This window comes from Callithrix jacchus, chromosome 1 (assembly GCF_049354715.1).
Source record: "Callithrix jacchus isolate 240 chromosome 1, calJac240_pri, whole genome shotgun sequence".
NCBI lineage: Eukaryota > Metazoa > Chordata > Mammalia > Primates > Cebidae > Callithrix > Callithrix jacchus.
In genome coordinates, this window is record NC_133502.1 from 173,149,951 (window position 1) to 173,175,061 (window position 25,111).

General features: G+C 41.8%; 1 protein-coding gene across 8 annotated transcripts in view; it reads right to left on the bottom strand.

The window, feature by feature from the left end:
• Positions 1 to 25,111, bottom strand: part of NR6A1 (nuclear receptor subfamily 6 group A member 1) — a 238,667-nt gene that overhangs the window by 16,375 nt on the left and 197,181 nt on the right. For 3 of the 8 annotated variants that reach the window (XM_035257268.3, XM_035257236.3, XM_078326778.1), the window contains 5 exons: positions 18,801 to 19,043; positions 9,174 to 9,229; positions 5,443 to 5,597; positions 4,052 to 4,279; positions 1,862 to 2,116 (listed from right to left, as the gene is read on the bottom strand). In XM_035257268.3, the coding sequence (XP_035113159.1) occupies positions 1,862 to 2,116; positions 4,052 to 4,279; positions 5,443 to 5,597; positions 9,174 to 9,229; positions 18,801 to 19,043 (937 nt within the window). The remainder of the gene's footprint in view (positions 1 to 1,861; positions 2,117 to 4,051; positions 4,280 to 5,442; positions 5,598 to 9,173; positions 9,230 to 18,800; positions 19,044 to 25,111) is intronic. The other 5 variants (XM_054243711.2, XM_035257259.3, XM_035257271.3 and 2 more) reach the window with 3 other exon arrangements.

A 25,111-nucleotide genomic window follows, 5' to 3' on the forward strand; every position in this document is an offset into this window, starting at 1 on the left:
GCAGGTCTTGGAGTGCTGCTTTCTGCTTGAGCCTTGGCTTGTCTTAATGCCACAACTAGGTGGCAGGGGGGAGATGGACCCCCATGCTGTGAAGAAAATTGTGAAGGCTGCTATTTTCCACTCTCCAGCTTTCATGGATAGGGGCACCTTTTCTCTTCTTCTTCTTGGTGCCCTGGAATCCCATGACTTCCAATATTTTGAACTGTACAATAAAAGTCATTTATTGAAATGTCTATTTAAATACAAATTAAGCATTATAAGACCTTTCATATAGATAAATTAGCAAGCCAGAAAGTCATCTCTGCAGATCATCTGTACTGATTTTGGAGTCAGAAAATATGGTCACTCAGTGCTCTAGTTCTTCAGAGTAAATGAGTAAAAAGTGTGCTTGGACAGGCCCCAGAGCAGCAGGGAGATGACCCATTCTGGACAGGGAGGCTATAAGGATACTGGCCAGCTGGGATAAAATTTTATGCCAGAAAATGACAAGCAGAACAGTTCAGTCTTTTGCTCCTCTGCTTTCAACATCTCATCGCATCTCAGACAGAATCAAAGAAACTAAGCTTTTCAGTCAGGCAGGCATATGCTCAAATCTATAGCTCGTATTCAAATCCAAGACCCTTAAGGGGAGGTCTCTCTGAACTGCATTTTTCTCATCTATAAAATAGGCACAACACCTATAAGGCTGGAGGCTATGAGAAAGAAAGCAGACAATTAAAAATATCTACTTAGTGCACACAATAGGTACCAAAATGACCTCTAGGTCTCTTTCTTGGATTGTAAACTCCAGTTCTGAGCCCCTCTTGACTTGTAGGCAGAATTTAGATTTCTGTTTTTCCTGGATGCATTATCTCAGAAATCCAAGTATAATACAAATCAGCTGGGCATGGTGGCTCACGCTTGTAATCCCAGCACTTTAAGAGGCCAAGACAGGCGGATCACTTGAGGTCAGGAGTTGGAGACCAGCCTGGCCAACATGGTGAAACCCCATCTCTACTAAAAATATAAAAATTAGCCAGGCGTGGTGGCGGGTGCCTGTAGTCCCAATTACTTGTGAGGCTGAGGCAGGAGACTTGAACCCAGGAGGTAGAGGCTGCAGTGAGCTGAGACTGAGCCACTGCACTCCAGCTTGGGTGACAGAATGAGACTTCATCTCAAAAAATAAATTAATTAAAAAAAAATTACAGCTACCAGGCGCGGTGGCTCACACCTGTCATCCCAGCACTTTGGGAGGCTGCGGTGGGAGGATCACCTGAGGTCAGGAGATGGAGACCATCCTGGCCAACATGGTGAAACCCCGTCCCTACTAAAAATACAAAAATTAGCTGGACGTGGTGGCGTGCACCTGTAGTCCCACCTACTCAGGAGGTTGAGGCAAGAGACTCACTGGAACCTGGGAGGCCGAGGTTGAAGTGAGCCGAGATTGTACCACTGCATTCAGCCTGGCAACAGAGCGAGACTCTGTCTCTCTGTCTGTCTGTCTGTCTGTCTGTCTGTCTCTCTCTGTCTCTCTCTCTCTCTCTCTCTCACACACACACACACACACACACACACACTAAATAAATAAAATAAAAAATAAAAATAAATTACAGCTTAGCACTCTGCTAAGCTTGAATGTGTAAGATTTATTCCTAAAAACCATATTATTAGGGCAATTCTGCTATCACCCCGTTTTACCAGCTCAGAACCTGAGGATCAGAGACTGGGCCAAGGTCACAAATCTAGTCAGTGGCAGAGTGAGGGTTCAAACCCAGGCCTATGTGGTACAATGCCTATCCTCTGAAGGGCCAAGCAACTCTGCCTTACAGAGATGACAATGGTTTGGTTGTTTGGGATTTCCTCCCCAGCCAGGAGCCCTCACCTGTGTAGTTCTTCATCAGAGGGTGAATACTTGGCAGTGACATCAGCCAGCTCTCCAAAGATCTGCTTGCTGTAAACAGTGAGGGAGGATAGCAGGATTAGCTCCTGCCACGTAGAGCTCAAGAGGCACGTGTAATCCTTGATTGAGAGCTCGCAGAAGAAAGGCAGTTTCTTGATCCAAGCAATCTGTCTAAAGAGCAGCTCGTCGGCCAGGCGGCAAAGCAGGGCAAATAGTTCTGCCTGTGTCACAGAGTATCTGAGGGGAAGGGACAGGGAAGTTACTTCTATTGGCCAGAGGGTGGAGGATGAAGGCACATAGAGAAGGTAGTCCCAAGGGCACAAAGGGTCCCTGGCAATGGGCTCCTTGCTCCATGTCCATGGTCTCCAGTTCTATCCAATGTGATTTTCTGATATAGAGGCAGGGCTGAGACCAGTAGCAAGCCCAGGGTTGGAGAGGTGAGTCTGGTGAGGAAGGGCTGCTGAGGAAAAAAAAGGCTTAGAAATGTGTGCAATTGGCTAGGCACGGTGGCTCATGCCTGTAATCCCAGCACTTTGGGAGGCCAAGGCAGGTGGATCATTTGAGGTCAGGAGTTCAAGACTAGCCTGGCCAACATGGTGAAACCCTGTCTCTACTAAAAGTACAAAAATTAGCTGGGCGTGGCAGCCTGTGCCTATAATCCCAGCTATTTGGGAGGCTGAGGCAGGAGAATCACTTGAACCCAAGAGGCAGAGGTTGCAGAGTGCCACTGCACTCCAGCCTGGGTGACAGAGCGAGACTCTGTCTCTAAAAAAAAAAAAGTGTGCAATTGTCAGGGAATATGACTTTTATTGTTGGTGTCCTCTGATGTTCCATGTCTTGGAGAAAATCCCAGTCACTCCTGTTCAAGTTTTGGAATTCTAATTCTAATTCTGATGCCCACCCAACAAAGGAATTGGCACAAAAATAAGCCTCGCATCCAGACTGTTGAAGAGAACAGAACAAGTTCAGAAGTTTCTCTGCTCTCACTCCACCCCCTGGTGGTGAGTTCAGGAACCAGCATTGCTCAGCCTTTCCTTTAAGCTAAAGCTGGGCAGAGTAGCAGGGCTTCTCTCAACTCTGGAATAAAAGAGATCTCTGAGACCACAGACCCAGGAGTTCCAGCTTTTTTTTCTCTCAAGGCCCCTTGGCAACACTTTTCCTCACACTCCTCCATTTAACTTTTTTTTTTTTTTTTTTGAGACAGAGTCTCACTCTGTTGCCAAGAGCTGGAGTGCAGTGGTGCAATCTTGGCTCACTGCAACCTCCACTTCCCAGGTCCAAGTGATTCTCCTGCCTCCGCTTCCTGAGTAGCTGGGTTTACAGGTGCATGCCACCATGCCCAGTTAACTTTTGTATTTTTAGTACAGACATGGTTTCACCATGTTGGCCAGGGTGGTCTCAAACTCCTGACCTTGTGACCTGCCCACCTATACCTCCCAAAGTGCTGGGATTACAGACATGAGCCACCATGCCCAACTTCCTACATCTAGATTTATAAAGGGTTTGTGTGGCCTCCTTGTAGGTGAATAGTTTAATCTCCTCTTCTGAAACTGGAGACTAGCTTAAGAAACCTTCCTGGGAGGTCTAAGCGTAGTTAACGCTCAAACTGCTTATGCTCTAGGCCAAAGGAGTAATGGATGCAGCAATGGGCAGACGCAAAGGCTGAATGATCATCTCCTCAGGTAGAGCTGACTAAAGACTGAAAGAATATTCCTTCTATCCTCTCAAGCCTGCACTTCAAGTGATTACGTGCCACCATCCTAGCCATGGGGATGTTGGTGACGGTTGCAGACAGGCCACAACCAGCCAGGGCTTTGTGAAGGAACCCATATTTGATATATGCCTATCCCCAGAATTACAACTCATCTCTAGCCTGGAAGTGCTCAGATCCATCCCAGTACCTGGCTCACCTAGGCCCAAGCATAAACAAAGGCCCTTCTATCTCAATTCCATAGGAACTGAAAAGTAACCTCAACTCTATGAGAAAAAATACTTAGGGAAAGAGTAAGGGATCACTGGCTTCAAAGATAAGCACAGATTTGTCCTGAGGCTTGAATCATTATTCCCTCAACTCATTCTGAAGCCAAAGGTATAGCAGCCAGGGACACAGGTAGGTGTGGGGTAGGGACATTTTGAGACTGCAAGGGGCCAGGAAGGGTGGAGCTCACTTACCCATCTTCGATCAACATGGGTGTGCCCAATGGCTCCAGGTCCTCAGCTAATAACAGCTGGTGAATCAGACTGTATGACTGGGGATCCAGGCTGCGAGCTTGTGGGGGCAAAAGTGGTGAGTGGCCAGAATAGCTAAAAAGGTGTGGTATGTATTGGTAATGTGGAGGCACAGACATTCCCATGTACTGTTCCCTGAATGCCATGAATCCATTTAGTTCCACAGACCTGCTGGAGAGAAAAGTCTTGCGTCAAACGGGGCCATGGCAAATCTAGTAATTACTCACAGGAAATGAGCCAGAAGGTGACTTGAGGTATTCTTTGGCCATTAGGTCTGTGCCTTCATCAAGCCAGGGGACAAAATTAATAGTTACATTCGTGTTTCTCCTACTGGATTCCCGTCTGTGAGACAAGGACTCTACATAAATATTGGGGTCACCACTGGACACTCAGTGCATGGCAGAGTAGGTGATGAATAAATACTGGTTGAATGAATTCTTTGTATAGGTGCCATGCTTGGAGAGTATTTTTAACAGATACTTGTAGACTATGATGGGAAAGTAGGTGTTTATATTATATTACTGCTGGGAATCTCTCCTATAACTGGGGTTGGCAAACTTTGGCTTGCAGGCTAAATCCGGCCCACTGCCTATTTTGCAAATGAAGTTCTACTGGAACACAGGAATGCTCACTGCTTCATATAGTATCCATGGCCGTGGCTGTTCTCGTACTAAAAAGGCAGAATGAAGAAGTGGAGATCCAAACCATCAGGCCTGGAAAGCTGAAAATATTTACTATCTGGCCTTTGCAGAAAAAGTTTGTCAACCCATATCCTACAAGAAAGATTTCTTGAGAAAGGAAACCTTCCCTAATAGCTGAAGGCTCTATTTCACACTTGACAACTAACTAAAGATATGCTTGAACCAAGAGTTTCTAAGTTTGTATTTTCTGATAGCAGCAAATTTGACCGGCTTAAAAAGCCCTCGATGTTTCTTAAAATTTATAAAGTGAAAAACATTGACTCTTGTGAGGCAGAGAAATTATAGTTTTAGTTCAAAACTGTCAAGGAAGTTTATTTCAGTGATAAAATAAATGAGGGAAAATAGCTACATTTAAAATGTTATTCTGTTAGGTGAAGAATGCATGGGCATGGATAGAAGATACAGTACTTTATCAGTCTACAGAAGAGACCACTGACATTTTCAAGGTCTTTAGCATAAAAGGGGCTGGAAACACTGTTTTCAATCATCCTGAGCCCTACTTCAAGAGTCTGAGGGAGCAACAGTACAATGGCTGAGACAGCCTGGCAGGGATACTCAGCCAGAGGTTTCTTGTGGGTCTGCCCTTTGTGGGGGATCCCTAGATGATGTTCGTGGGTTTGCCTTAAAGCTCACCTGGAGGACAGTGTGGAGCCTGGTGAGGGCTGGTTGCTCTCTGAAGCCCTGTTCCCAGGGGAACTGTGGTCACTGTCACCATGGTTGCTCCAGTGATTGGCCTCTTCCTCAAACTCCTGTCCAGACATGATCCTTTCAATCTCTTCTTCTGATATCTTTGACAAGGAATTGAGATATGTTAGACTGGGTGCTCAAGACACTGGTCTTTCTTCAGGACTGAGAGCTTATTTAAATCTCGTGGAACTTCCCAGAAACCTAGATTCCCTCTCCTCCACCCCCATACTCCGGGCCTCTCACTAATCTTAGGATGGCATAGCTTCCTTCTTACTGGCACCACGGCCCTTCGTGGCCTTCCTCCTGCTCATTTACACTACTCTCAAGCCATGAAGCCTCTAGGTTATTTCAACTCCTTTTTGTCCTTGAGGTTATTCTTTCCTAACCCTGCAACACCACTCCTAAATGACAATCTCCTACTGGCCCTTCAAGATCCAATTTGAATGTCACCTCCTGCCAGGTATGATGGCTCATGTCTGTAATCCTAACACTTTGGGAGTCTGAGGAGGGCAGATTGCTTGAGCCCAGGAGTTCAAGAGATGCCTAGACAACATGGTGAAACCCTGTCTCTACAAAAAATACAAAACTTAGCTGGGCATGGTGGTGCATGCCTATAGTCCCAAGCTACTCAGAAGACTGAGGCAGGAGATTCTGGCCTAAGCCCAGAAGACTGAGGCTGTAGTGAGCCATGATCGTACCAACCCACTCCAGCTTCAGTGACAGAGCAAGACCCTATCTCAAAAGAAGACAAAACCAAACCAGACCAAAAAAAAAAAAAAAACCCAAATGTCATCTCCTTTGTGAGGCTTTCTACCACCACATCTAGGATACTCTCTTCAACTAATAGTGCTGGGAAAACTATATCCACATGCCCGCTCTCAACCCCCCAAAGATGTTGAACCCTTATACCATTCACAGAAGTCAACCTCAAAATTGACTATCTAAATGTAAGACCTAAAACTATAAAACTTGGAGAAAACACAGGGGAAAATCTTCATAACCCTGGTCTTGGCAATGATTTTTTGGATACAACACCAAAAGTACAGATGACATAACAAAAACAGCCAAGTGTGACTACATCAAACTAAAAAGCTTCTGTGCAACCAAGGAAACAGTCAACAGGGTAAAACGATACTCTATGAAATGGGAGAACACATTACCATACACATCTGATAGGGGATCAACAGCCACAATATACAAGGAACTCCCATAACTCAATAACAAAAACAAAACAAAACAAAACAAAATCCACTGAAAAATGGACAAGAAACTTGAGTAGACATGTCTCCAAAAAATGGTCATATACAAATGACCAATAGGTATACAAAAAGATGCTCAACATCAATTATCATCAGGAAAATGCAAATCAAAACTTGAAGATATTACCTCACTCCTGTTAGGACGTCTACTATATGTAAAAGAAAACAACAACAACAAAAACCAAAAACCAAAAAACCGGTCTGGAAAATAACAAGTGCTGGCAAGGATGTAAAGAAACGGAAATGCTTACGCACTGTTAGTGGGAATGTAAAATGGTGCAGTCACTATGGAAAACAGCATGGAGGTTCCTCAAAAAGTTAAAAATAGAACCACCATATGATCCAGCAATACTATCTATGGGTATATATCCAAAAGAACTGAAATCAGGATTGTGAAGAGACATCTGCACTCCCACATTCACTGCAGCATTATTCAAAATAGTCAAGAAGTGAAAACAATGTGTCTGATGACAGAGAAATCCATAAGAAAATATGGTATAAACATAAAACACCTTAAAAAAAGAAAGTGAAATAAACTAGCCACAGAAGCACAAATACTGCATGCTTCCACTTTATGAGACACCTTATAAGCACAAAGTGGAATGGTGGCTGCCATGGGCAAAGGGAGAGGAAAATGAGGAATTGCTATCTAATGGGTATAGTGTTTCAGTCATGTAAGATGAAAAAGTTAGAAAGATTTGCTGTATACGAGTGTGGATATAGTTAACAACACTGTACTGTATAATTAAAATTTTGTTTAAAAGGTAGATTTTATGTTATATGGTTTTTACTTTTACCATAATAAAAAAGAGCAGCTATTAGTCCAGACCAAAAAAAACAAAATGAATTTATAAGACATATATATGACTTGAGTAACAAGAATAAAAATGGTTTAGAAAAAAAGAATAAATTCAGCAGAGTTAGGAGCAACACAGCCTGACTGAATATATGCTGTGCGCATGTGATAGGAAATCCCCCAAACATCATCGGTGTATGTCTCAAGACAACTTCAAACACCTTTCTTTCATTCCCTCACATTTAACTGGCTAAATCCTATCAATTTATGCAGCAAATAACTCTTAGGTCTATTATTTCCCCTCAATTATCTATATCTCTTGCCTGTACTTCTGCAAAACCCTTCTAACTGCTTTCTCTCTCCCTCCACTTCACTCGCCCTCACCTCACTCCTCACAAACCATTTCCACTGCTAGAATGAGCTTTCTAAAATGCAAATCTAAATAAAACCTTTTAGTGGTTGCCTCTTGGCTCATACCAGTAACAGTAATAATTTTTTTAATTTAATTTTTTTTGGTAGAGACAGGGTCTATCGTGCTATGTTGCCCAGACTGGTTCTGAACTCCTGACCTCAAGTGATCTTCCTGCCTCAGCCACCCAAAGTGCTGGGATTACAGGTGGGTGCCAGTGCTCCTGGCCACTAATAATTCCTAAGCCATGCGCTCTGCCTACTAGTGTGCCAAGGGATTCACCTGATGGGCGGAAATACATCCAATTTTCTACCCTCATGTAGTTCTTCTGCTGGCAAGTAAGAACAACGAGTAAGAACAAGTGGTATAGGCTGGCCCCACAAAGACTTTTCCTAAGGAGCTATGTCAAAGAGAATTGAAGGCCACTCCCTAATGAACTGATTCCAAATTCAAGGAATATGCCTTATCTTATGCCACTCCACTACATGTGCCCAATGTTCCAGCCTAATTGAACAAACTCCTTGTCATAAAGATTCATCACTGGGTCTTTGCACAGTCTATTTTCTTGAGTGTCTCTGGTCCCCAACCATGGCTCTAGCCCAAGTAGAATAGGTGCCACTTCCTCTGTAGTCCCTGGGCATCCTCTGTTACCACTCACCTTACTATGATGTCTGTTGACCTATCTATCTCTCCCATTAGACTAAGTTCATAGTATAGGGCTTGGAAGAGTAGGAGCTCAGTAAGTATTTGTGGGACTGAATGGGGTATCATCACTCCTAGTCTACAGTAAGACATTAATATTCCGCTGATACATTTTTTAGATGACATGAACAGCAAATTAGTCTTGCTCATTTCTGCCAGGCTAAGTTATCTATAACCTTAAGGACTGATTTAAAAAATCTTCTGGATGGTTCAGAATCATAACTGGGTTCACTGTCTGTAAAATCCTTAGAAAAGGCTGAGGGATCACAAGAAGAGCTTTAATCATTAACTTATACATTTAAGATATTCTTTTTTTTTCCTAGCCATGCATGAGCAATATTTAACATTTTCAAAGCACTTTTACATCCAGGCTATAAAAGCAATTTTACAGAAATGAAAGCAAAGATGGCTCTCATGAGCAGCAGATGAAAGAATCAAGGTGAGCAGTTTCAGGAACAGTGGAGCCCTGGGCTTCCAGGATGGACCACAGAGACTGAGGCCTAGAACTCACCTGGACTGGCCCAATGCTCTTATTCCGGCCTCCAGGCATGCCATCTTCTCTGATAGCTGGAAGGAAATATAAGTCAAGAAAGGTAGTCAGAAGCACACTCACAGAAGTCTTAGCACAAAAAGAGAACTTATTTGGCCAAAAGAGTAAAGCAGTAATTGGCGAAGCCAAGATTAAAACACAGGTCCTTCTGGACCCAAAGCACACAATTCTATTATTCCAGGCTCCTTCATAGGCAGCAATATTTTGAGACTCTCAAGGCACTGCATACATACTACATACACTGTATACATTCAGTATGTTTAAAAAAGGTGATAGCACTGTTCACTAGTCCTTCAGTTACAAACATCCTGCCAGGATGATGCAACTTAAGGTTTTAACAAATTCTAGGGGAGGGATAGAATATTTCCATTTTTAAATAAATGTTTTTATTCCCAACCTAAGAGGTTTGATTTGTAGAATCAGAACAGTTTTTGTTTGTTTGTTTGTTTTTTCATTAATCAGAATTTTAACCTCAGTGATTTCTCCCAGCAAAGGCAGTCAGTAGAGCACCTCTGTAGTTGAAGGAGCTTATCTAACATTTTCTAACTATAAAAAGCATCCTTTAAGTAGTATCATCCTCACTAAGAATAACAACTACTATTAATGTTATCATCACTGTTTATGAAACACTTAATATGGGGGCATAGAGAAGAACCCCTGATTTGCAGTTATAGTAGGACCATAGTATTAGACAAAGCTTTCTGGGAAAGAAAACGTCTGAAGTGAGTCTTAAAGATTAAGTAGGATTTAGGAAGACAGAAAAAGAGTGCTCCAGGTTGAGTCAACAGTGTACAGAAAAGCATCAAGCTGAAGGTAAGAATAAACTCTTTTTTCTAGAAACTTCCAAATGGTTTAATCTGACTAAAGCATATGTGGGGGAAGAGTAGCATGAGATAAGGGTGGCAAGGCCAACTGGGCCTAGGTCATAAACAACCTTAAATGCCAGACTAAGGGTATAACGTTAGCTAAGGAGCTTGAGGATGAGAAGGAATGTAGGGGGGCACTGCAGTCATATTGGGATTTTTCAAAAATCTTTGTGATAGCCACTGTGGAGGGTAGCTCAGAAGGGGTTAGTGTTAACAATGACAAAAGATATACTAATAACATTATGTAGCAGGAGGCCTTGGTAGGGTATACCTGCCACTTAAAAAAAAAAAATTAACATAAGTAATCTCAAAAGTTCCTGAGGCAGGATTGATTGCCTCAAAAGGTGGAAGCTCCAAGCATAGCCCTGTTTCTAGAGGTAACTAAAAGGCTGACAGGAAGTTTAGAATTAGGTATGTTAGGGTCCAAATCCTGTTTCTGCCTGGTCTGTATAATTATGAACAAGTTTCTTCACCTCTCTGGACTTCAGTTTACTGAAATGAAAAGAGGAGATACTGATATTTGTTTTATGTTACACTATATAAAATGGTGTGGCTAAAATACCAACCCTAGGGCCTGGCATGTAAAGTAAGCACTTAGCAACTAATCCTTCCCTCTCCATAGCCTCTTTGAGTTAAAAATCCATGGTTCTATTCTTAACTTTGCTGGTCTTAATATTTTCATCCACCAAGTGGAGGCAACATGGTTGATCTGCTTTATAAAAAGTTGTTGTGAATTTAGAGTAAGAAGCATATATAGCCTATGTTAGAGCTAGATGTATGCTGTTTGCTTGCTGGGAGCTCTCTTTCAATCTAATTTCAAGATCTAAAAATCCTTACAATCTCTGCTGTTCCATGATCAATGACAGTGTTTGGGTATTTCTATTTCCAATAATAACATCTCACATGTTCAGCTCATAGGTAGAGAGCAAAGATCTGTCACTGGAATACAACACCCAATATATTAATAGTTCAGCTGTTATCTCACTTTCACTGTCCTGGAGGTGTGAAAAGAACTCAACATACTTTGCTTTTCATTTAAAGGGTCACAAGTCTTAAAGATTTACATATTGCCAACCTCGTGTTCTGAAATTCAAAAGCTTATCTTCTTCTTTGACCGCCACCCAGAATAAGAAAATGCATGTATGACAGTAATCTACTTTGTGTTACATACATACTGTTCTCTCTGAGGTAAAATAACTCATGAGGAAAGTATTAGTATCTCTCCCATTGAACAGATGAATCTAAGGCTCACAGAAATAAAGTATTTTGCAGGAAGAGACAGAAACTAAGAGCAGAATCAGGGTTGGAACCCAAGCTATCAGACTCTAAGACCAGACTTCTTTCCACTACTACTATGCATGCACCCTAGTAGAGAAACGTAAGATACTTTTAGGTGGTATATAAACTCTTAATTATACATTTATTCTGATGTACACAAAAAATACTGATTTTCCACTCACTGAGGTGGTAAAAAATTGCCTTTAAAATTAACTTTGATTTTTAAAAGCTATTTAAAGACTAATATAAACAGTAGTACCCATTTAGTTAGAGATGATACAATTGGCCAAGATGCCATGAAATTACCTGAAGTGTGGAAAATATAATGTGCTACAGTGCCTCTGTTAAAAACAAAATCTTGGACCATATTTTCAATCTTATAATGTTCTTACACATATGTATGTTACCTCATCTGACCCTCACAACAACCTTGGAAGGTGTAATATTCTCCCATACATTTTTGAGATGAGGAAATGGAGCTCAGAGAGGTAAAGAGACTTGCTCAAGTCTCAGGGAAGAACTGACAGAGCTGGGGTTTCAATTTAGATCTTCTGATTCTAAAGCTGTGCTTGTTCCTTGATGCCACACTGAGCTAACAAGTTTTTCAGCAAGGCTAGAGTCTATCTGGCAGTGATTTGATTAAAGAGAAGAAACGGGGCCGGATGTGGTGGCTCATGTCTGTAACCCCAGCACTTTGGGAGGCTTAGGCGGGAGAATCACAAGGTCAGGAATTCGAGATCAGTCTGGCCAATATGATGAAACCCTGTAGCCAGGCGTGGTGGTGGGCACCTGTAGTCCCAGCTACTCAGGAGGCTGAGGCAGGAGAATCGCTTGAACCTGGGAGGTAGAGGTTGCAGGGAGCCGAGATTACACCATTGCACTTCCGTCTGGGTGACAGAGTGAGACTCTGTCTTGAAAAAACAGAATAAATGGTTCCTGTGTACAATGTTACAGGAATGGTTCTGCTGTAACTCTTATCTAAGAAAGAGAGTAGCACTAGCCATGGCTCTCTATCTTCTCAGAAGGCATCACAAATACTTTTCTGTTTTGGAACTCATGCCTATCATTATTCATTTGCTTGGCGCTAGGCAGTCAACAAAACCCAGAAACCATAAATAACAAAGCTAACTACATCAAGGTCTTAAAGATTTACATCTTGCCAATCAAAACCTGCTGATAGCACCTTTGGTCTATGGGCCAAATCTAAGCTCCTTAGCATGGCATTCAAGACCATTTATCATCTGGTTCTGGACCCTTCATCCTCATCTCTTGTCACAAATGCTATACCCTATCTATAGACAACTATTTGTTAGTCCTTGAACATGCCATTCTGTTTTACATAGTTCTATCTCTGCATATGTTGCCTATACTCAGAAAGAAAGTGGAAAAGTTTGGCAACATCACCTCCCCTAAGTGACATCACCATAACCAAGTGATTCAAGTTAATATCACCAATAATGGGTATGTACTTACATCATGTGCTCTTGCTATTATGGACTAAGAAGGACACAATATCATTTCTGTGGCATTCTCACCAAAAATGAATAGAAAAGCCATTTTTGCATTTGTCAGTGAGGAAACTGACAAGCCAAAATTGAGGGATATTCTACAAAATACATGACCTATTTGCTTCAAAATCAACAATGTTAATAAAGACAAAGACATGACTGAGGAACGATTCAGATTAAAAGAGACTAAAAAGACATAAAATTGTAATGTGATTCCCTGAATTGGCTTCTAGATAAAATAAAATTGCTATAAAAGACACTGGGGTGACTGGCAAAAATAAAATAAGATCTGCTAATAAGATAGTACTGTATCATGTTAAATTTCCTGATTTTGATAGCGGTACTGTGATTGTTAGAAGTAAGGGGAACACTGCCTGTGCCTTACTCTCAGATGGCTAAGAAGTGGTGCACACGCAGGTGCATGCACCCTTACTTACCTGTGGGAAGTGGGGAAGGCAGGAGAGATAGAGAAACAGAAGGAAGAGCAAGGGGGAGAGAAGGGGAGGGAAAATAATAAAACAAGTAGGATGATAAAGCAAAGGTGGCAAAATGTTAACAATTAGGGAATTTGGGTAAAGGGTATATGGGAATTCTTACTACTGTTGCACATTTTTTGTAACCTTGAAATTATTTCAAAATAAAACAGAACAAAATTTTAAAGTCTTAAGTAAAAGACAACAACAACAACCCAAAAACCCTGTGGCCGGGCATGGTGCTCATGCCTATAGTCCCAGCACTTTGGTGAGAGGCTGAGGTGGGAGGACTGCTTGAGCTCAGTTCAGCTCAGCTAAACTTGATACTCAGTTCAAGACCTGCATGAGCAACATGGTGAAACTTGGTCTCTACAAAAAAAATGTTTGTAAAGAAAGTAAAAAATGTAAAAAAAAAAAAAAATTGGTAAGGAACATCAACTTTGATTTCTTTAAGATTCTACTCAACTGTTCTCCTTCCTTGAGACTTTTCAGTGCTTCATGCAGACCTCTGTGTTGTGTCCCGGGGCACTTTTTACCCTGGTAAAGTGATATGGCGATGCCACAGGATCACTGTCTCACAATGCCTGAAAAGATACTCAGTTCTATATCCAAAGATGGGGGACAACAGAGAGCTGTCTAGCGCATAGGCGAAAAAGTCCCAGCCACAAATGGCAGCTGTACTTTTTTAATAGTTATTTTTTAAAAATTTTGAGGTAAGTTTGACTTATAGAAGAGTTGCAAAAATAGTATATGGGGAGTTCCCATAGACTCTCCTTTTAACATTTCACATAACCCATGGCTAGTCATCAAAACTAGGAAATTAACTTTGGTACAAAACTACTAACCAAAGTAAGTACTTTATTTTGATTTCTCCAGTTGCTTCACTTCTATCTATTGTTCCAGAACACAGTCCAGGACCCCACACTGCATTTAGCTGTCATGCCTTCATAGTCTTCTCCAATCTGTGACAGTTCAGTCTTTCCTTGTTTTTTGTGACTTTAACTCTTTTCAAATGGGTATTTTGTTGAATGTCAGTTATTTTCAAGAATGTCTCTCCGTATGGGCTTGTCTGTTTTCTCAGGATTAGACTGAGAGTGAACTTAGCCTCTCTGTGTGTGTATATGTGTGCCCTTCTCAGCGTTTCATATCAAGGGTATATACAATGTTGGTGTGTTTTATTGGTACTGTTCATCTTTATTACTTGGCTAAAGTCATGTCTGCCAGAATTCTCTAAATAAACCATTTTTCCCTGTGTAATTACTATGTATTTGCAGACCATGCAAATATTCTGTTTCTGTTTACACTGAGGCCACTTATTTAGCATCCACTAGTGGATCTTGCTTGTAGCAGTTATTACTGTGGTGTTGTAATGGTAATTTTTCTTTTATTTTTTAGTCTGTCACCCAGGTGGGAGTGCAATGGCATGATCTTGGCTCACTGCAACCTCCATCCCGAGGTTCAAGCAATCCTCCCACCTTAGCCCCCAGGGCAGCTGGAACTACAGACATGTGCCACCACGCCCAGCTAATTTTTGTATTTTCTTTTGTAGAGAAGGGGTGTCAGCATGTCGTCCAGACTGGCCTTGAACTCCCAGGCTTAAGCAGTCCACCTGCTTTGGCCTCCCAAAGTACTGGCATTACAGGCATGAACCACCGTGCCCAATGCTAGTGGTGATTTTCTATTTCCCTCATTCCTTCTATATTTATATTTATATAGTTGGAGTCACCTTGTGTTGCCCAGGCTGGTTGAACCCCAGGGCTCAAGTGATCCTCTTGCCTTGGCCTCCCAAAGTGCTGGCATTACAAGTGTGAGCCACTACACCTGGCCTCCTTCTACATTTATTAATCAGAATTCACTTAAAAGGAATAATAATCACTTCCCTTTATTTTTTTCACTTATTTCTTTCAGTATAAACTCATGGATATTTACTTTAGTCTTTGGGTTATAAACGAATCCTATAATTATCATTGTTCAAGTTGTTCCAACATTGGCCATCAGGAGCTCTTTCAGGTTGGCTTCTGTGCCCTTCGATATGCTTCCTTTAATTTTTTAGAAAGTACTTCCGAACTTGCTGGCACCATAAGATGCTCCAGGATCATTTTATATTTTCCCTACCCCAGCCGTGGAATCAATCAGCTCTCCAATGAGTCTCATTCCTTTCATTGATAATTGGAAGCCAAGATCTGGGTGCTGGGTGTGCTCATTGCTCCTGGGTATCTGCTTCTAGCCCCTCTCAGTGGCTAGAGCTTGGAAATATACATATGTGTACTAACTCACCTACCCACACACATATCTATACATTTTAAAATCTATCTATCTAAACATGAATACATATTGATACACTGATTCCAATCTAGCACCAGGGGACTCACTCTAGCCTTCCCCTTGGCTGATTTATAATTTCTTTCTTTCTCTGATGTGAGAAATCTGATTCTCATTGTCCACAATGTATTTACTTGCTGGTTCCACTCTACTATACAAACAAAGTAGCGAAGTAGTGACAGAATTCCTAACACATAACCTTGAGAGAAACAAATTTTACAAACTAGAGTGCTTTGTTTGTATATAATTCTTTTTGTTTTTAGCTTTACAGTATACCGTCAAAACATTTTCAAAGGTGAGCTCCTTTTTTCTCAAACCCCTTAAGTATGGTTATGTGACTCATTTGTAACACCAGCTAGATTCGTTTGTCACAGTGTGCATTCTTTCCCTCTGCCCTGTAACCCCCACAACATCCTGGCTGATTAAACAAATTTTCATATGTAGTAACATTTACTTTTTTGTGGTGTAAAGTTCTATGGGTTTTGACAAATGCACAGAATTATGTGTCAAGCACCATAGGTCCATACGGAATATTCCTTACCCCCAAAATACTCCCATGGTAACTGCAATTTTAATCCTGCTTTTGCAGCACCAACCAGGAGGTGGCAGAGTTTCTCTCCCTGACGCAGACTTCACCAGGCAACGGTCAGCCTGCTCTGCGTGCAAATAGTCCTAAGGAGACAGCTCCCTATCCCTCCTACTCCATGTGTCTTTTGACTATGGTCAGAGGGGTTATGAGGTTAAGTTTATTCTTCCCTAAAAGAGGTGAGTTTTACTGGAAGCCTCAGAATCTCACAATCCAGCTGAATAAAGCAGGATGATTAACCAGAGACAGTAGTCAGGATCAAGAGGGCAATCCGTAATAACTAAGCTTTCCTCAGATATTCACAGTGAGGGCAACAAAGGGAGATGAGAAAAGTGGAGCCCAAAACCAAAGAGCGTAAGGGCAAGAAGACGACAGACTCTCTTCCACACAGTGTTTGGTAATGGTGGCTGGAAAAGATTTCAGTAAGAGGTAACTGGCAGTAAGGAAGGGAAAAGATCTCTAAGTAGAGGAAAAAACCTGAGTTTTTTTCCTTTACTGAGGAAATCCCTGAGGCACAGTGTCAGAAGATGAGTTAAAAAGAGAGGCAGGGGAAAAACTCGGTAACACTTCAAATGTCTTACTATGACATTCATCATCCAGTAAACACAGGGCATTCCAATATGTAAACAGCTACGCCATATGGTAGATATGTGAAGCAGTATGTTGTTCATGTGGTCAGGTACAAGCTTGGCTTAACAACAAATTATAATTTAATAATTATTAACTGTCAACATAACCACCCCTAAACTAACTACTGCTAACTCATTTTACCTTCCTAGGCTGCATCTGTAAATTGAGGATAATAGTTAATAACAGGGTTGTTCTGCATACTCAGTGGTAGAATATATGGAGGGTACCTAAATAAGTGCTCAATAAGTATTAGTATAGAAGTAAGTTATATTATTTGTAAGTTATATTAATATATAAATAATTATAAACCACCTAAATTTATCTAAATTTCCACATCTCTCTTACCTTTCTTCATGATGGGCAAGTTTTTAAAAGGTCCTTCTTATCTCATACACAATAAAACCAGTCTGAGTACATCTGGATGTCTCCATTCATAATGCTATAAAACCAGTTTCAACAGTTCACTGTATCTGACTAAGCTCCTCATCCCTGAACACTGCTGCTATGAACCCCTAAAACCTTGCTAGGTATTTTATATATGTTATCATACTTAATCTGGAAAAGAACTTTAAAGAGTAAGTAACACACCATCTTAAAGGTAAGATAATTGGATATGAGAGATATAAGGCAAGCTTCCCAAGGTGACAAAGCTAGTCTGCTGCTAGAGTCTCTCTTCTTTCTGCTGAATGACACTGCTCTATTCTACTCTCCACCATCCATGGGAATACCACTCTAGGCTTCTGACACCGGTCCTTCTCTCTTCGGTATCTAAGCTCTCTCTGTGGGTGATTTCACCTATGAACTACCACCTCTGTGCCAACAGCTCCATGAAGCCTGTTTGCAGGCTTGACTTTTCACCTCCGTTCCAATCCTATATATCCAGCTTCCTTGGTGGACATCTTTATGAGTCCTTCTCAGGTACCTCAAGGCCAACATTTTGCCCCACCCTGCTTTTTCCTTTCTTTTCAGATGGTCTCATAGAGAAATCACCCTGCTTTTTTCCCCCCCAGGAAGGCCATTACTCTTTTTTTTTTTTTTTACAGATGGGGTTTCTCTGTATTGGTCGGCCTGGTCTCAAACTCCTGACCTCAGGTGTTCCTCCTACCTTGGCCTCCCAAAGTGCTGGGATTACAGGCATGAGCCACCATGCCCGGCCAGGCCATTACTCCTAATCCAAATCCCCAACTTCAACTTCTGGTGCTGCTCAATATTCAGTATGTCACCAACTCCTATCAGGTGAGTTTCTTCAATGTCTCTCTGGGTCATTCCTTCCCCACTTCCTTCAGATCCTTCAGTTTTCCTTTTAGACTCTTCTAAAAACTTTCTAGGTGGCTTTTCTGTTTCCCCTGCCCCAATTCATCCTTCAAAACTGCCCTTCATCTTCATCCTACTTCTAGTATGAATAAAACATCAGTTTATTCATATTATCTCAGGCTAATGGCTCCTGGGAAGCTTCTTAATAAATCCCAAAGTCCTCACCAACCCAGACACAGATTTCTGAGCATGCCTAGCCTCTGAGTACACCATGGTTCTAGCAAACAAAATGATACCACATTCAGAAATCTCCTATCTCATGTCTTTTCACCCAAAATGTCCACTTCTGTCATCCTTCCTGAAATAACTAGTGAAGTACATTAATCCCTGTCAAGATACGATTGTTCAGTGGGTTCTTGGTCACACAAGGCTTGTGCATTCACTCCCACAGAATCCTTAACATCTCACTAGTTTTTGTTCCTCCCACCTAGTTTAGGAGGTTCTTGTAGGCAAGAATGGTTCCAGATTCATTTTTGGGTCATGAGTACAAAGTATAAGGCCTGATATGTAGTGCAGGCTTGAGAAATAAGTAACTCCAAAGCATAACAGCTGACACTAAAGGTAAAGTGATGAATGAAAGATGGGCCATGAGAGCCATAAGCACTACTCACCCTTCCGGTTCATCCCCATCTGGAGGCATTTGAGCAGGCGGCAGTACTGGCACCTGTTCCTCTGCTTCCGAGACATGACACAGTTCTTGTCACGACTGCACCGATATACCCGTTTGTTGCAAATGCTCCGCTTGAAAAACCCTTTGCAGCCCTCACAGGAGATGATACCATAGTGCAAGCCTGTAGCGCGGTCCCCACAAATTAGACAGGTTCGTTGCTCAGTCCGATCATCTGGAACAGAAACTGAACATGTTCAAGTTAGAACACAGTAGAAATAATGGCTTTAAGCCTACCCTTCCTAGAGTGAGCAACTCTGCTCTGAGTAGATTAAGACCACCACTATCTGCAGGCTGAAGGGCAAACAGTGGGGTCCATCCTTGGAAACTTGTCCCAGGAACAGTCCCTGCATCTGTGGTTGCAGATACCAACACAGTCTGCCTAAACTCTTCCTCTGGGTTTCATCAATACTTAGATCAGCATCTAAAGCAGAACCCTAAAATGTATCTTTGACTCTATCGCCCTCACCCTGCTCATCCATAAACCCATCAATCTTACCCTGTAGGAGCATGGTAAGAATTACTTACGATATATGTAAGTGCCTAACACATGCTATATAGCCAGTAAGTTATACCTGTAATTATTAGTAAATAAGTTCTAACCACACCCAGCTAAGCCAGTCAGCCAGACATCCAGCCAATAAATATTTACTATGCAACTATTCTATCCCAAGAACTGCTGTAAGGCACAAATACAGCAGTGAACAAAAGTCCCTGGTGAAGTTTATACTCTAACAGAACATCTATTCTGTGTCCAGGCCCTGTGCTAGGACATAAAATCATCATCCCCAGAGTTATGGAACTCAGTGACCAGCAACAAACAAGCTACTCGAGGAGGAAATTCAGGATAGAATACAGCTCTCCACTTCCTCCTCCTTTAACCTGCATTTTCTCAGGACCAAGCAACTGCTAAAGAGCAGGCATACGACAAAAAAGCACCCTGTGAACTGTGATGTGAAGCTACGCCAACAGGTACAATAAACCACCAGGGAAGGTTCCAATCAGACGACAAGACAAGAAATCAGATATCTGAACCTCACTCCTGAGTAAGATTCAAGGTATAATAATCAAGAACGTCATTATAGAGCCAGCCAAGATATAGGTACACACCTATAGTCTCAGCTACTCAGGAGGCTGAAACAGGAGAACTGTTTGAGCCTAGGAGTTGGAGGCTGCAGTGAGCTATGACTGTACCACTGCACTCCACCTAGGTGACAGGAAGACCGTGCCTCTTAAAAAAAGGGCACATCATTATACCATGAATTAGAGAATTCTTATAATTAGAGAGATTCTAATTTGAACCCTAGCTCTGAGACTAGCTGGGTGAACTAGGGAAAAACTGATCTTCTTTACTTTTCAATTTCTCTCATCTGTTAAATGGTGATTATAGTACCTATATCCCAGGGATAAAGTTCTCATCACAGTATGTGGGCTATAATAGACATTTGATAACTGTCAATTATTATTTTCATTATTATTACTCTAGCAGCCCACATTTAATGTGATAATGACATTCCTGAAAAGAAAGGCATTCAAAGGCAATGTTAACGGAGGATCATGGTAGTGTATATAGGAGGGATGCAGAGAAAGGAGATGGCTTGCCTATAATGAGGAGCCCTCATTATATGCCAACCTTGAGTCTTTATAATTGTCATCTGTCGTAAGCAGAATAATCGCGACCCACAGATACCAGGTAATCCATGGAACCTGTAAAATGCTACCTTATAAAGGAAAGGGTATTTGTAGATGTGATGAAATTAAGAATCTGTGTTATGGGGGTTATTCTGGACTTTACAGGTGGGCCCTAAATACATTCACAAGTGTCTTTGTAAGAGAGAGGCAGAGGGAGATTTGATAAAGATAGCAAAGAAGAAATACAGAACGTGTAGAAGATAAGGTGATATGAAGACTGAGGCAGAAACTGGCCGCCAACCAAGATATGATGGCAGTCACCAGAAGTTGTAAGAGGCAAGAAAATGATTCTTCCCTAGAACTTCTGGAAGGAGTGTGGCTCTGCAAACACCTTCATTTCAGTCCAGGGATACTAATTTTTTTTTTCTTTTTTTAAGAGGGAGTCTTGCTCTGTCGCCCAGGCTAGAGTGCAGTGGCACAATCTTGGGTCACTGCAACCTCTATCTACCAGGTTCAAGCGATTCTCCTGACTCAGCCTCCCAAGTAGCTGGGATTACAGGTGCCTGCCACCATGCCCAGTTAATTTTTGTATTTTAAGTAGGAACGGGGTTTCACCATGTTGGCCAGGCTGGTCTCGAACTCCTGAATTCAGGCGATCCAAGTGAATCACCAATATCAGATTGGAATTCAACAACTTCTTCATAAAGCATTCCTATGGTATGCTGTGCAGCATCTGGAACCAGAGCAAAGAATCTACAGAATGACAATCAAATATAGACCTGTTAAGAACCTGCTCATGTCTCGTAACACTGCTTGCTTTCCTCATGGTAGTTTTAAAAGGCCACACTGAGAATAAAGATTAGAGGGCCATATTTCTTTAAGGAGCCTGGAATCCTAGGACTGCTTCTCTCTCTGGCTACAGCTATTTTACTGCCTGCCATGTTCTGTTTCTGCAAAAAATGGTCTATGCCATGGACCAGGTACTAATTCAAAAGGGAGTTTCTCAATGGTACAAAAGAAAGGTTCTCTCCAGATCAATCTAGTAGCCCTTCAAAGAAGCATCTGAAAAACTTCTCTCCCAGTATGTGAAAAATAACGACAACAGAATCAGCTATTGTTAACTGAGCACTTAGGTGCTATGCTCTGGCCAAGCACTTAACATACATTATTGTGCTGACTATTCACAATTATTCCTAAATGAGGTGCCCTCAACATTTTACAGATGAGGAAATGGAGGCCCATGAGGTGCTATACTCCCTAGTCACCCAGCTAGTCAGGGAAGGCTGGAAGCCTCAAAAGTCTGTGTTCCTAACCATTACATTCTTTGGCTATAGCAAGGCAAATCTATACATTCTACATGCAGGAAGTCAAGCCCTTCCACACTGAAAACTAACCAACCAACCAACCTACCCACCTACCTAAAAAGCCAAGGTCCTCCTTTGTAAGTGAACAATCTAAAGTAAATGACCCTAATCGTGCCTGGCCAGATGTAAGATACAGATTTCTACATCTCCTATTGCAAAGGATTTGAAGGATATTTTATAGCCTGTTTACATTCATTATCTCACTGGTACCAGGCCAAAGCAAGGGTTATTCTTATCTTACAGATAAGGCAAAAAACATTCAGTGAGCACCAACTGTGTACCATGCAATGTGCAAGAAGTTTTTACATGTACTATTTATTCACCTCATTAACTGTGAGAAGTATTATCCCTGTACTACTGAATCTGGAATCTTAAGAGTTAGAAAGGGCCTAGAAATTGCCCTGAACAGATCTTTACCTGAGGCATGAATTCCCTCCACAATGTTCCAAGACAGAGTTGCCCCATACTCTTACTTCCATGTCTCTAGTGACAAATAAGGCACTTCATTCCATTCATTCTATTTTTAGACAGTTCTAATGGTTGGAAAGCTTTTCTTTACATTGAGCCAAACCTGAAGCTTGCCCACTGCCCTGACTACTGTGCTCATGGGTTAAAAAAAAAAATGTACAATCTAACTTAGCGCATATATAAACCATTTAGAGATTTAAAGATAATAGTGGAGTTTTGAGGCCTGGTGCGGTGGTAGCTCATGCATGTAATCCCAGCACTTTGGGAGGCCAAGGCAGGCAGATCATGAGGTCAAGAGATTGAGACCATCCTGGCCAACATGGTAAAACCCCATCCCTACTAAAAATACAATAATTAGCTGGGCGTGGTGGTGTGCACCTGTAGTCCCAGCTACTCGGGAGGCTGAACCCAGGAGGAGGAGGTTGCAGTGAGCCAAGATTGTGCCACTGCACTCCAGCTGGCAACAGAGCAAGACTCCGTCAAACAAACAAACAAATAAAGGAGTTTCCAATTGCAATTTTTTTTCCTTCTCATTTCTTAGTCTTAATGAATCATATAGTATCAAAATCTGTCTTAAAGTATCCAGAACTGAATGATTTGTTTTACTTAATATCATTTACGACTGAATTAATTTTGCTTATATGTTTCTGCAGCTAGCAACACAGTAAGTACATACATTTTACAATGACTGAATCTCCGTGACATGCCACACATTTTATAATGGGAAAAACTGATGCTGAAAGAGGTAAATAATCTTGATTGCACAACCAAGTCAGGAGTGGAGCTGGAATTGGAATTTAAGATCTTTCAATTCTAAGACTGTTGTATTTTCAATCTTCCCTGCCACATCCTACTCACCACACACATAGTTAATTCACATCTGTTTCACAGGCATCTAAAACTTGAAGTATTTGCCACACATACCATTAACCAATATTGTTCTTATTCCATTCCTGGGAAGTTGAATGTTGAACCCAAGGCTAGGTCTTTACATTTGCCCTTGATCCATTTTATCTTTATACAATAAATTCGGCATGTCATTCTGGTCTCTTGAAATCTTTGGGGATCTGGGTCCTGCCAGTACATTATTTCTTCCACCTCCTTCTTGTCTACATGTGTGGTCAGTGTTACATTATTTTCATATCTATCCTTAAAACAATATTAAACAGAATGTGGCCTTCAGGCAAAACACTGAAGTCCTTTCTCCAATCTGACTTAACCATTAGCATACTGGAAATAGTTATTCAATTACTTTTGTCTCCCGACCCCCCCCCCCCCCGCAGCTTTTCCCTCCCCTCTCCTATTTTTTATTTTTTGAGATGGAGTTTTGCTCTTGTTGCCCAGGCTAGAGTGCAATGATGTGATCTCAGCTCACTGCAACCTCCGCCTCTCAAGTTCGAGCAATTCTCCTGCCTCAGCCTCCCAAGTAGCTGGGATTACAAACATGTGCCACCATGCCCAGCTAATTTTTCTATTTTTAGTAGAGACAGCGTTTCACCATGTTGGCCAGGCTGGTCTCAAACTCCTGACCTCAGGTGATCTGCCCGCCTCAGCCTCCCAAAGTGCTGGGATTACAGGCATGAGTCACCACACCTGGCCACGTTTTGTCTTTTTATTAGGCCAGGAACTGTATTTCTCTATCTTTTTTTTTTTTTTGAGATGGCGTTTCACTCTTGTTACCCAGGCTGGAGTGCAATGGCATGATCTCAGCTCACCGCAACCTCTGCCTCCTGGGTTTGGGCAATTCTCCTGCCTCAGCTTCCTGAGTAGCTGGGATTATAGGCACGCGCCACCATGCCCAGCTAATTTTTTTGTATTTTTAGTAGAGACGGGGTTTCATCATGTTAACCATGATGGTCTTGATCTCTTGACCTTTCTCTCTATCTTTATATATAAAGTCTTCATGAAAGACTGAGCCATATGCTTTACTGAAATTCCAGATTCACTATATTTACAACATTCCCTGACTGATTAGCAGCCTATCTCAAAGGAAATGTTCACAACCATTCCTAATTCAGTGCTCTTAATTTATGCATTCAGTGCACTTAATTCAGTGTTTTGTTTGTTTGTTTTTGGAGACAAAGTCTTGCTCTGTCACCCAGGCTGGAGTACAGTGACACAATCTTGGCTTACTGCAACCTCCACCTCCTAGGTTCAAGTGATTCTCCTGCCTCAGTCCCTCCTGAGTAGCTGGGATTACAGGCATGTGCCACTAGGCTCGGCTAATTTTTGTATGTGGCGGTAAAAATTTCTAGAACACACAAAAGAGAACATAAAAATTAAAAACCTGGGCTCTAAAATCAGAATCTAGGCTCTGTCACCTGCTAGCAGTGTGATTTTAAGTTTCTTAACCTATTTAGATGTACCTCAGTTTCCAGTTTATAGAATGTGGATAATATTATCTTTTTAAAAAGAACTGTCGTGAGCCACTGCCACAGTGGCTCATACCTGTGATCCTAGCACTTCGGGAGGCCAAAGTGGGTAGATCACTTGAGCCCAGGAGTTCAGGACCAGCTTGGGCAACATGGCAAAACTGTCTCTACAAAAAATACAAAAAAATTAGCAGGTATGATGGTGTTTCCTATAGTCCCAGCTACCCAGGAGGAAGCTGAAGTAGGAGTATCACCTGAGCCCAGGTGGTCGAGGATGCAGTAAGCCATGATCACGACACCATTAGCATTAGTCAGGCATGGTGGCACATGCCTGTAGTCCCCAGCTACTTGGGAGGCTGAGGCTGTAGTGAGCTATGATCATGCTGCTGCCCTCCAGCATGATGAAGTGAGAACTTGTC